This window comes from Globicephala melas, chromosome 3 (genome assembly GCF_963455315.2).
Source record: "Globicephala melas chromosome 3, mGloMel1.2, whole genome shotgun sequence".
NCBI lineage: Eukaryota > Metazoa > Chordata > Mammalia > Artiodactyla > Delphinidae > Globicephala > Globicephala melas.
The window spans coordinates 94,055,960-94,069,681 of NC_083316.1; the positions used below are offsets into that span (position 1 = coordinate 94,055,960).

The following is a 13,722-nucleotide window of genomic DNA, read 5'->3' on the forward strand; positions in this document are numbered from 1 at the left end:
TCTGTCTCACACTCACAGTTATGGTAAGCTTTCTTTCTTGCACATCCACCTCCGAAAGTTCTCTGTCCACACCTCAATCACCACACTGTTTACCATATTATACTGAAGTCCTCTATTTGCACACCAGTCTTTCCCAGTAGACTATAATCTACTAGAAAGCAGGGAGCATGGCCCACTTATTTTGGTGTACTAATGCTAGGTCCAGGCCAGATATATAAGAAGGATTCAATTAATTTTTGCTGAACTGAACCTGGAAGTAATACCTCCATGTGTATCACTGAAAAATTATTTAGGAAATGTATTTACTCACTCTTTCTTGAAACCTAGAAATTTCATCAGCAGCGGTTTTTCTTTTTTCTGCCTTTTCTGTCTTTTCCCTAATCTCCTTTTCAAGTCTCAAAAATTCTTCCTGTTCTTTCTTCTGCTGGGTATAAGTTTCTAGCAGCAATTTTAGTTTACATTGGCGTTGACGTTCTTTCTGCTGCTTTTTCTCCTTCTCTTGCTCTTCTTTTAACTGGGAAGCATATTTCATTGACATTTCTATACTTTTCTGTTTTTTCCAAGCTTCAACTGCCAATTTCTGCTTCTTTCTTTGTTCTTCTTTTTGCTTTTGATTATCTTCCTGTTTATTATGAAAAAGCATTGGTATGTTCTCCGCTTTTTCCTTTATCTTGAAAATTTCCTCCTTTTTTTGCTGCTTTTTGGTTTTCCAATTCTGAATAGACTAAATGGTTAAAACATAGCAAGAAAAAATATTTTTAATAGCCAAAAGCATTTTATTTTTTAATTTGGCCACACTGTGCAGCATGCGGGATCTTACTTCCCCAACCAGTGATTGAACCTGGGCCCCGGCAGTGAAAGAGCTGAGTCCTAACCACTGGACTGCCAGAAAATTCCCACCAAAACCATTTTAAAATACAACCTCAAATCCATCTTTCTTTCTAGAATAGTGATGCAGGATGCTAGTTGCTTAGTTTTTAAAAGTGTTTTTTTAAACCAATGCAGGTTTTTTCTATTTCTATTTGTAAAAAATTTAATGTATCTTTTAAAACACTGAATAATGGCTATTCCATCAGCCTTTCTCTTCCTCTTTTAATCCCCAGCTACACAAGGACAACACCTCATTAAGTATCTTCCTCCCCTTTACCTCCTTCATTTGTGTTCAGGGGAAACATCCCTTTCCTCTGATCATTTCACTTCTGCTTCCAAATCTTCTTTCTAGGCTTAGAATCCTTTCTGAGTGACCTATCTCTGGTCAAAATATCAGAAGAGGAATTAAAAGTGGGGTAGTTGAGAGTATGTGCTCTGAAGCCAGGTATTTGGGACCAAATCCTGGTTTTGCCATTTACTAGGTGTAACCTTGGACGAGTCACTAAATGTCTCTGTCCTCATTTTGCTCATCTGTAAGTGGTAGGCAGCACTTCTCAAACAGGGTTGTTGTGAAGTTTAAATGAGTAAATGCCTGGCACATAGTGCTTCGTAAGTGTAAAAAAAAGTAAAAAGTAAAATAGCTTCAGATCTTTATATATGGGTATGTAAAGATTAGTTAAAATTCTAGCAGCCTTCTCTGACATAAAGGAAACATCCACTGAATTACTTTCCCCTCAAGTTGGGAAATCATTTCCTCATCTTTCCTTATGGTATATCATTCATTTTCATTAAATAAATCCTTATGCTATGTGTACTATACGCAAGACAATGTGACGGGAACCATAGAAGATTAAAACAATACCAAATGCCATCTAGTATGGTGCTACTCAAAGTACTGGTCCACAACAATATCAGGAATTCATGCCAGGATGTACATCAGTGTACTGCTTCCTCAATGAGAAAGTTTTCTATGAAAAAACAGCCACCTGAACTAAATAGTGTACTTACTGGGTAGCTGATTCTCATGCAATCATGATAACTCACTGAAGACCAGAATAGTTTGCAAACTAACATCCAGTCCATGCACCAAGTTTGAGCAGCATTGCTTGAGGTGAGATATGTACGTAAATACTAGAATGCAGAATGTGCCATCACACATCATACAAGACATATAAACAAGTACTAGTGAAATTCTGAGCAGACTATTTATGTTTGAGTGAGCAGAAAGGAAGCAGCATCTGATCTGGGCAGATTTGGGCAGGTTGATAGTGGAAGGGGGAAGAAAGAAGGAGGTTCCAAAAAGTGAGAACAAGATAAGCAAGGGTAGTTGGGCCAGAAAGTTCATGGAATGTCTGAAAATAAGTATGTTCATTTAGGCAAAACACAGGATATATTAAAGGAAATGGGAGATAAAAATGGTAAATTTCCTACTCAACATTTTAAACTCAACAGATTTGAAACTGCATTCCTGATGCTTTACCCCCAAACTTCCCTCTTCTCTTCCACCATGTCCTACTTCAGTAAATGACACCTCCACTTTCACACCCCCTCTTACCTCACCCCTACATCCAATCAATCATCAGATATCAGGAAACAGAGTGGCTGGGAATAAGAAGAGAAAGCCGGAATCCAGGTGGTTTACCTTCATTACAAGAAGCACTGTGTCTGTTCCTTTTCCCTAGAGAGGTGGTTCTCAAACTTTAGCTTGTTAACATAATAACCTAGAGTACTTGTTTAAACACAGATTTTGGGGCCCCGCCCCCAGAGTTGAGATTAGGTCTGGGGTTGGGGCCTGCTAAATTCTAACAAGTTCCCAGGTGATGCTGACTTTGCTGGTCCACGGACCACTTTGCTGGCCTGTGGACCTCAAGTTTTCAGTATCGTGGAGAAAAAAATCCCAAATAATTCTTAATTGCTTGTTATTTTGAGTTTTTAAAAATGACTTATGTTTCAAAGTTTTTCTTAAAGTTTCAAGTCTCAACCTTACAAACATTCAACTTATTTTGGGCAGAAACAACTGCAACAACAAATGCCAGCTATTTCTTCTAAAACTTTAGACTACACGTGCAATCAAATATTTCTTTAATGCTCCTTAGGTATGCTGTTTGTTGAACTGTCATACCTTTCTTGTTAAACCAATCGAGTTAAAGTTTATCTAGCTGAAGTCTACAAAAAAGTGACTCAAACTTAGACTATCTAAACCCATGGTTCTTGACCAGGGGCAATTTTTACCCTCCAGGGGACATCTGGTAATGTCTGGAAATATTTTTGATAATCACAATTCAGGGGCTGCTACCAGCATCTAATGGGTGGAGGTCAAGGATGCTGCTAACCATCCTACGATGCACAGGAGAGCCCCCAGAGCGAAGAATTATCCAGCCCAAATGGTCAACAATGCTAATGTTGAGAAATCCTGATCTAAACCAGAGCCAGAATAATATTTTTGTGAAAATGGAACTTTTTAGGTATTTGCTGCAATTAAGAGTTACCCCTTTACTCTGGAGTTGCCAAAATTTTGAGTCTTTTAAAATAAACAATGAGGCTGAAGTGCCAAAACTAAAAGAAACTTTTGAGTCAAAGAGCTTTCTTTCTACTGCCTCTTTATTTTCTGTTGAAAATAATGTGGCCTTTGCTGGTAAGATGACTTTTATCAAAAGCCTGGGTAAATCTGCATTTCCCACACTTCTAGTGGACACAGAGGGTGTTGCCCACTGTCAGACATTTTCTGACCCACTGTATTATTTACTGGAGTAGATATGCTGGATGTTGAGGATGTCCAACTATAGTTCCACTAAAATGACTTCACTTCTCAATGCCTCAGTTTCACCCTCTATAAGATGGGGGGAAAAACTGTAACACACCTCACGGGGTTGTTGTAAAGTTAATAATACGTGTTAAAGAGTTTAGCACAGTCCTAGAACACAAAAATATACAACAAATAATAGCTATTATAATTGTTATTACCTCTTTTTTCCTTTCTTCTAGGGCCAGAAATTTTTGATACCATTTCTCATGCTGTTGAACTTCATCCTGTGTTCTTCCAGGAAGGTGTTCAAGAACTTCTCCCATAAATGCTGGCTTCCCTTTATGCTTGTTTCTCACCTTTACAAAGTTCTGGTGATCATAATCATCCCAGCCCCCTTGTCGCCCTCCTGCTTGCTGAAGGAATTTTTCAAACTCTACCACTTCTTCTGGAAGAGTACTTGGTGTTACTTTGTCTACAGGAACTTTGCTCGACATTGCTCTGAAAGCTTTCTCTGTTTCTGAATTATCCAAAGCCCATGTGTCAATTTTTCTTGATATGGCACACAACTCATTATTAGTTGTCTTCTCTTCTTTAATAAGCTCTTCATAGCTAAAATTTTAAAAATAAAGTTTGAAAAATAAGATACAAACCAATCCATATTAACCCTTCATTTTTCTTCAAATTTTATTATTCCCAACTCTTTTGATGTCATCTTCTTCACTTTACATTATTAACATTTATAAATCTAAGCCTTAAAAGAGTTTCCTCAGAGAAAAAACAATCTTTCAAATTCTTATTTGAGATTTTATAGTGTCCAAATATAAATGAAAATTCACTTCAAACATGAAAAGCAGTCTAAAACCTAAAGTAAAAGAAAAGAGGTTTTATATTGCCTTTGTGTAAGACTAGTATTAAATACATAACAATAAAATAGTTTACATACAACAATCTAGTAAAGAGTTATTGAAAAAAAGGTAAATAATTGTATATTAAAATGTATTTAAAACATACATCAACCTCTGCTCTTCCTTAAAAGTGTTAATTGCATTTTCAATTTCTTCCATCATTTCTCTGAGCTTTTCAACAACTGTAAATAGAAAAAAAGGAAAAATTATGTCATACTTTATTATGACTAAGGATTAAAAATTAGGAAGAAAATTAGAATGTTCCCTTAATTTAAAAACATTTCTTAGGGGGCTTCCTTGGTGGCGCAGTGGTTGGGGGTCCGCCTGCCGGTGTGGGGGACGCAGGTTCGTGCCCCGGTCCGGAGGGATCCCACATGCCGCGGTGCAGTTGGGCCCGTGCGCCATGGCCGCTGGGCCTGCGCGTCCGGAGCCTGTGCTCCGCGGCGGGGGAGGCCGCAGCGGTGAGAGGTCCGCGTACCGCAAAAATTATATATATATATATATATATATATATATAAAACACATTTCTTAGCCTAAAGGATAAGAAAAAAATGTGCTTTTAAAAAGTGAATTTTTATGATTGCAGTTTTTTGTTTTTGTTTTCTTCTTTTTTGCGTTACGCGGGCTTCTCACTGCTGTGGCCTCTCCCGTTGCGGAGCACAGGCTCCGGACGCGCAGACTCAGCAGCCATGGTTCACGGGCCTAGCCGCTCCGCGGCATGTGGGATCTTCCCGGACGGGGGTACGAACCTGTGTCCCCCGCATCGGCAGGCGGACTCTCAACCACTGAGCCACCAGGGAAGCCCCGATTGCAGTTTTTTTATTACAGATTTTTTCCTATGTACATATCTTAAATATTTTTCCAAAAAAAATATTTTATACCACATATATTTTTTTGTGACATGCACTTTTTCTTTAACAAAATGCTGTAGTTAACTTTCCATATCAATATATATATGGCTACTTCATTCTTTTTATGGCTACATGGTATTTCATTGTCTAATGCTACCCTAATTCATTTAATTAATTCTCCAACTGATGAACCTTTAAATAGATGCAATGCTGTAGTAACTATCTTTGCATACATATTTTTGCATGCTCAAATAAATATTTTTAATTTTTATTTTATATCAGAGTATAGTTGATTAACAATGTTGTGCTAGTTTCAGGTGTACAGCAAGGTGATTCAGTTATACATACACATGTATCTATTCTTTCTCAATTCTTTTCCCATTTAGGTTATTACAGAATATCGAGCAGCATTCCCTGTGCTATACAGTAGGTCCTTGCTGGCTATCTATTTTAAACATAGCAGTGTGTACATGTCAATCCCAAACTCTCAGTCTATCCCTGCCACCTCAAATAAATACTTTTAGAGGATAACTGATAACCTTAAATGCTAAATCAAAAAAGTATGCCCACTTTACAGTATGCTAAATACTGTCACACTGTCCTTCAAAGAGGCTCTATCTCTTTACAGTTCTTGAGAGTGCTCCTTCCCATGTAATTCTAGCCAGTTCCAAAATAACCAAAAATTTATTGTCATTGATTTAATTGACATTTTTATAATAATTAATAAGCCTGAGCACCTTTTCACATGTGTTTTGTGTTTCTTTTGCTATAATATGCAACTTACAATCTTTGCCCATTTTTCTGTTGCTCTAATTTGTAGGTACTCTTTACACATTATGGATATTAGCTTTTTAAGTCACATATATACTGCTAATATTTTCCTAATTTGTATTTCAACTTTGCTTATGGTTTTGAGGTATTTTTTAATAGTCAATTATGTCCACTTTTTTCTTTATGGTTTCTGATCTTTGTCATTCTTATAAATTATAATACAATTATAAAAATATTAACCCATGTTCCTTTCTAATATTTTAATGGTTTCATGTATTAATTTAATAAATAATAATTATATTTACTATTTTTTATTGCTTACTATGTTATAAGCAGTGCATAAATGCTTTATGTGCATTGTCTCACTTCATTCCTGCAACAACTCTATGAGTTAGGTTGTATGATTATCTCCATTTTAGAGCTAAGTAAATGAAAGCTCAAAGAGATCAGGTAACTTGCCTAAAATCACTTAACTCATAGTTCAAGGATTTGACCCAACATGTGTCTGATTCTTAAGTCCATACATCTTGAGCACTTTACTGCATTGCTTTGATCTCTCAGAAATGAATGCTGGCTTAAGCAAGGAGGTAAGGATACAATTTTGTTTTTCACAAATGACTAGAATTTGCCCCAATACTACTTAGCCATTCCCTTAGGTATTTGAAATGCCTCTGAAAGGCAATAATTTCAAAAAGCAAATGATGGGAAAACACTAGGCTAAGAATCAAGAAATCAGTCTTTTTTTCCTCTTCATCAGCTGAATCTGAATCTTTGCATACCACAGATTCTTCATCCTGTATGTGACACTATTATCTGTTCTGTCTACTTCATAAGTTGTAAGGGTTTGATAGCATTTTAAAGATAAAAAAATACATAAACACCAGATATTACAGTTTTCTGATGTATCCTTATTAATCCCTAACCAAAAAGTAGGGCTTAGCTCCTCCATTAATGCCAAATAGAAAAATTCTTACTAGAAAAATATAAACTTTTCTAATGAACAAAAGAAAAAACTAATACATGAGAAAAAATATAAAATCTAAATTTACTTACAATCAGGTGTAGGCTTCACATCTTTTAACTGATGCTGAAGTTTCTTTACATTGTTGTGTATTTTGGCCAATTGTTGCTGGATTTTTACTCCTGTAAGGGAGAAGTATGTACTTTAAAATAACTCTATGACAAATGTGGTTCAGGATTCTTCACACAAGACTTATTATATAGAGATTATACTGCTCATGGGACTCCCTTATAGTCACCACTTATGTCACTCCCTTATGATCACCACTATTTAATAAATGATAGTGAAGAGCAATTAAATAATGAACAAAAGATGGTTATTTATAAGTGTCAAAACAGCCTGAACAAACTCTTGCTCTAACTAAACCATCTCTCAATTTCCTCTAATGTTTTAAAGCACAATAGGCTAAATCTTACTATAACCTGTGCCAAGGAAATGTCCTTGGAAATATTTTTTTAAACTCTAGAGACTGAGTTATTGGACACTCAAATACATGGATCAGTAGCATAGGTTTAGTCATGTTTTGTTCTTTAACAGTTTTTTTCTTTCTCTTTTAATTTGTTTTAATTTATGGACATAGATTTTGACCTCAACTACTGTTGGAATATTAAAACTGTCTAACCAATATTAATTCTATGAATACTGACAAACTTCCTAGTGAGAATTAACTTCATCTAACCACATCCTCTAAGATGGGGCTGGTGATACCCACTGGTGTCACAGTCATGGCCTTGAGGAGATGTCTCAGGTGCCATTTACTGGTATGTATGCTACAGGTTGCCAAGCTCAGCCAAAGGACCAGTCTGAAGTAAAGTGTTAGGCCCACAATAAAAGCCTGAAGAACAGAAGAGGGTCTCAAAGCCATTTTCAGATGTTCCGTATCAGCAACAGGAAGACTGGGTTCTTCTTTCATGTTTTCTTTCTGAAGTTTAATATTTACTTAAATTATTAGGCTAAAGTCAAATATTCACATTCATATACATATTCATATATAGTAATATTTTATCATCTTTGGGTATTTTACTTATGCACCCCCCCTCTCTTATTTTTTTGCAACTTTTCCACAAATGAACATGAGGCACCAAAAAGCTCTGTTCAAAAGTCCTTAAAAGCAATTATTTTTTAAAAAGTTTACCTTTAGGCCTGAAGCCAGTGCTAATATTCAAAACAAACCTCAAATATGTGTATGTGACTTTGGCTTGTTCTATTTTTTATTAAAATTCAAATGTTCCATAAAAGTAGAAACTTTATCCAATGTATTTTACAGAGTCTTACTGTTGAAACTTTAGGTCAAGAAACTTCCCTAGTAAAGTAATCAGGAAAGTGTTTTTTGTTATTTTATTTTTGCCACAGTTTGATCAGCTACAGTGATACTGCTACAGGGCAAATGATCTTTTTATTTTTTTAATTAATTAATTAATTTATTATTTTTTTTGGCTGCGTTGGGTCTTCTTTGCTGTGCGTGGGTTTCGGTAGTTGTGGTTTGCGGGCTCTAGAGCACAGGCTCAGTAGTTGTGGCACACGGGCTCAGTTGCTCCGCGGCATGTGGGATCTTCCCGGACCAGGGCTCGAACCCATGTCTCCTGAATTGGCAGGCGGATTCTTAACCACTGCGCCACCAGGGAAGTCCGGGCAAATGATCTTTTATTAATTCATTTGGAACTGACATTCTGCACTGCAGGCAAACCATTCAAATACAATATTACATAAATTCAGGCTAAAATTGTGGCATGATATTTGATGTAAGGAATATGTATTTAGTACTCCTGAGCTGTAATATGTGAAGGGGAAATTTCTATATCCTTATACTAACACAGTGCATTCCTTCTTCTCCTAGATAAAATAAACACAAAGTGTGAATAAAGAGAGGCAAAATTGTAGAAGAGAAATAAAATGATAAAAATAAAGTTGCCTTAAAAGGGGGAAAATCAAATAATTTAAAATGCACAGAATGGAGACACTCTACTTAATGGCATGACTGAGAGACAGAAAGATCAGCCTTGCTGTTGTCTGTAAAAGAACTGAGGGACATTAAGAAATATTAAACAAGGGATGCTTAGATTCCTTTATGAATCAAAGAGGAGAACTGGCAATTTGGCATTTATGTTAGGTCTTATCATTCCAACACAAGAGGGAGAATGATTCTTGCCACTATCTCACAAAAGATGACTTTTTGAAATAGCGCAATCTTACATTCTGAAAGGAAAAACTTATTAAAATATTCTTTTAATTGACTATAAGGGAGTCCCATGAGCAGTATAATCTCTATATAATAAGTCTTAATATTTTATAAAGCTCAGTGGGTTGATAACCATTATTTTTCCTTTAATCAAAGCTAAGATGTTTTTATTATTATAACATAAGGACTTTGCAGCATATAAAATCTACTCTACAAGGAAACAAAGTATTCTTGTAGAATTCTTTTTTAAGGCCAACATTTAGTACACTGTTAACAATGATTAATATTCATAACAAACAACAGAACATATTCATTGTACAACCTCTAAGGCACTTTCTTATATATTATTTCATCAGATGCACAGACAGCTCTACTATGGTAGAAATGGTAGGTTTTATATCACAGACAAGTAAACTCCAGTTTAAGCAATTATGTGACTTGACCACTTCATACCATTAAGTACAGGCTCTGAATCTGTTGATGCTTACTTAGTCCGGGGCTCAGTCAGTAAGATCGTGGTGATGAGCTAAGATCAGACAGCCCAGGAATCAATTTCCCTTTACTTTAAAAAAATTTAATAGCATTAATTGATTTGACAACCAGAAAACAAAACCCTCTTTTTCCTATTAAAATTAAAGAAATATACACAGAAAACAATCCAGTCAGAATAACTAGTGACCCCAAAAAATAAATACATACCCCTAAAAGATAAACTCATTACCAGCTAGAAAGTACCTTGATAGAGAAAATAACACAGTCAATGAACAAAGACAAAGCACAGGGCAAAACTATAACTTTATATCTCAGGTTTTGTTCATCATGAACTCCACTTACTGTCTGTTTTCCGGCTGTTAATCAATTTATTTTCCAATTCTTCCAGCATACTATGTTCAATTCTGAAGTCACTTTTTTGGTTGTAGAAATGATTGTGTTTATCTTTTTCTATGTTAATAACTCTTTAGGGAAAGAAACAAATAGTGTAAATATGATTTAAGTATATTTTTAATTGTTTAAAATATGAAGATACTTACAGTCTGTACTTTATATTTGGATTAATTCATCTAAGGATTCAAAATATAATTACTTGGATCAATAAGGCTAAGGAGTCAAAATAGTAGTTAGAAAACTGTTAAGTTCAACTAAAATCAACAGTAATTTGAATTGTTACTTAAGTTACAAAATGTTAATTTAAGAAAATTTAATCATAGACTTGCTTTGAAAACACATAAACTTTTGGCTATTGATTCCAACTCAATCTCACCGTGGGCTGAAAATTGTCACCACTGCTGATGGCTGCTTTCAATAGGAGATACTGTTAACTTTGTAGCATGAGCCAAGACATTTAACCTCTCCAGGCATGAACATCCTCATCAATAAAAAGTGAATAATAACAACTCAGCACTACCCAACAGGGCTGTGATTAATATTGTATGAGCTAATATATGTGAGGGATCTTTATACAGTAAAATGCACTATGGAAATGCAAGTTATTAATATTAGTAAAACTAAAACTTCAAAAGGCAAACAATCTAGGAATTTTTGTATATTTAAGGGATACTGTCTACATTTACTTCAAAGCTTCCTTCGTCTCATCCTTGCTCCTTGGCTTTAGTCCATCTACCTATTGGTAGGTAGGACTTTTAATGTTAGCTTGAACCCCAGGGTAAAACAAGACAATTACCATCAAGAAATTTTTTTAGTTGGACACAGAAATTTACTTTCTCAACGCCTGTTTTCTTTCTCCCACAAGGTGGAAATTAACATGACTTCTCCACTAATCCTGAATTTAATGAGTGGTGGAGTATCTCTGGCCACTGACTTAATTTCATATAACCCAAGGGGCAACTATCTAAGGTAGAGTTTCCCAATCTTTTTCACTTGCCACATATAGAGAAAAATTTAATATCCATAAGGCATACTGGGGTAAACAGATGAGAATGTCACAGGCCCTACCTGGCTGCCCCAAAGGCTGAAGAGGTCATAACTTGCACGTATGTTGGGAAAGGAAGGAAGGGGTAGAACAGAGACGTCAAATAGATGTCAGTCTGCAGGTCAACTCTAACAGATTGAGGGTAGCTACTGGAGTCCTGCACTGAGGACTCCAGCCCATCTAGTCTCTGGTTGGGGTGGGGGAAGTTACTATGATCAAATAGAAATGTTTGTCATGGACACAGGATATGTGACGACAGTAAGTATGTTTTGATATTCCTGGATTAGAAATATTAACCTATAAAGACATTCAAAATGTAATAATGGAGACAAATTGCCAAACATATGAAAAGGTGTTCAACCTCACTCATAATACGAGAAATGAATATTAAAACTATACCATGGTAACACTGTATACCTATCAGACTAGGGAAAAAATCACAACTTTAAATAATATATTCTGATGATGAAACTGTGATGAAATGGGTCCTCTCATATATTGTTGGTGAAATCATAAATTGCCTATGGGGGACAATTTAGCAATATTCATCACATTTGCAAATTCATATACCTTTGACCCAGCATTTCTACTTCTAGGAATTGTTCCTAAAGATACACTCACACATGTGCAACATAATGTGAACCTATGTGGAAACTGCAATTAATTCAGCATTATGTTATAACATAAGATTTACTATAACCCAAATGTCTATCACTATGGGGCAGGTTAAATGAATGATGGTACACCCCTACAGTGGAATACAATGCAGTAGTACCGTGTTCTATGTACTGATAAGAAAAGATCTCCAAGATACACTCTTTTTTAACAAAGGTTTTATACGAAAATGTTAGATATACCCAAAAGTAGAGAATGGTAAACCGACTCCCCTCAGATAGCTTCATACAATATATACCTCATATCACTCTGATTCACTCAACAGTTTTACCTTTTTCCTTCTTGGTTCAGCTACCTTTTCTTATCTTTTCTCTTCCTTTTTTGCTTAAGTATTCTAAAGTAAATCTACTACATTATATAGTTTCACCCCAACATACTTCAGTGTACATTTCTACAGATTATGGATACTTGACATATATAATTATAATGCCATTATCATGCCTGACAAAATCAATAACTCCTTGGTATCTAGGATATATTCTTAAGTTAAAAAAACAAAACAAGATGCAGAACAGTGTATACAGTATGCTACCATTTATATAAAAAAGGAACCATCTGAATATGTCTTTTTATTTCCTTGTAAGTACATAAAAGATCTCTGGAAGGATACATAAGAAACTAAAACTACTAGCTGAGGGGAACGGAAGTGTTTGAAACAAAGACCTTCCACTGTAGACCCTTTGATATGAACTGATTTTTGAATTATGTGAATGTATAACCTATTCTGAAAATAAAACAATTATATTACAAATGGTGTTCTTTCCTTTGCATCCAATGAGAATTGTTGGATTCAATTTCAATGAATTTTTCTAATACTCTTTCAATGAGTTTTTCTAAAACCTTACAACAGATGAAGGAAGATTAATCAGAGTTACAAAACCTACACACACTGATAGACAAGGTATCTATCTATACTGGCATAATCTACTGGTTTGCTATATATATGGACATTAACCGCCTGGTGGATTACCCTATCTAGAGAGAAACATGACCAGAATTCTTAACCTAGAGTCCAATTCTATCTAAGGTAATGCATTTTGGAAATTTTAAAAAAAATGTATTTTATCAAATTCTGAGTATTAAAAATATAAAAATTATACAAATACAGTGAGAATTCAATCTCACAAGACTACAGTACGGTCTAACTTTTCAAAATTCGAACAGTACACTTTTTATTGGTAGAATTTCTAAACAGACCCAACTGCCACTAATTCTGGTCCAGAGACTATTTCTTACAAATGACTCCTTTTCTCTTGGTTCCTTAGCAAACTGATATTGTATAAATTCAGAGCAGTGTTTGTACAAAGCCTCCAGCTATAGGATAGGGTTGGGTGTTCTGAATACTAATTCTTTTATCTTTACTCATGATATTCATCATATCATATGGTGCTACCGATAATGTTAAACATTGAGTAAATATCACTGGTTATTTTAAAAATACATATACACTAAAACTTAAAATAAATGCCAACTTCTCAATCATTCTAGTCATAATGTGCAGGATGGATCTGAAAGGGCAGAGACCAAGGAAGGGAAACCAATGAAAAGGCCAATAAAAAAACCTCAAGGGTACAGCACAGACGTTTCATTAAAATTATTCACTCACTCAAAAAGATTTACTGAGTGCTCACCTAGGTAAGTAAAAATGTATTTAATCTGTTACTTGATATATGTGATCTAAAGAAATAACTTTTGTTTTTGTTGATATACACTGTCTCAAAATGGTAAAAATAAATAAATAAAATTTAAATAACTATACTTAAAATTAACTTTA

The 13,722-nt window shown here is 35.1% G+C and overlaps 1 protein-coding gene across 1 annotated transcript in view; it reads right to left on the bottom strand.

Annotated features, from left to right (window-relative positions):
• The window catches only part of CCDC112 (coiled-coil domain containing 112), a 30,579-nt gene that overhangs the window by 3,148 nt on the left and 13,709 nt on the right, over positions 1-13,722 (bottom strand). Inside the window, exons 3-7 of the mRNA XM_030869852.2 lie at positions 10,178-10,299; positions 7,197-7,286; positions 4,628-4,703; positions 3,835-4,225; positions 311-724 (exon numbers count right to left, since the gene is read on the bottom strand). Coding sequence (XP_030725712.1) covers positions 311-724; positions 3,835-4,225; positions 4,628-4,703; positions 7,197-7,286; positions 10,178-10,299 — 1,093 coding nt within the window. The remainder of the gene's footprint in view (positions 1-310; positions 725-3,834; positions 4,226-4,627; positions 4,704-7,196; positions 7,287-10,177; positions 10,300-13,722) is intronic.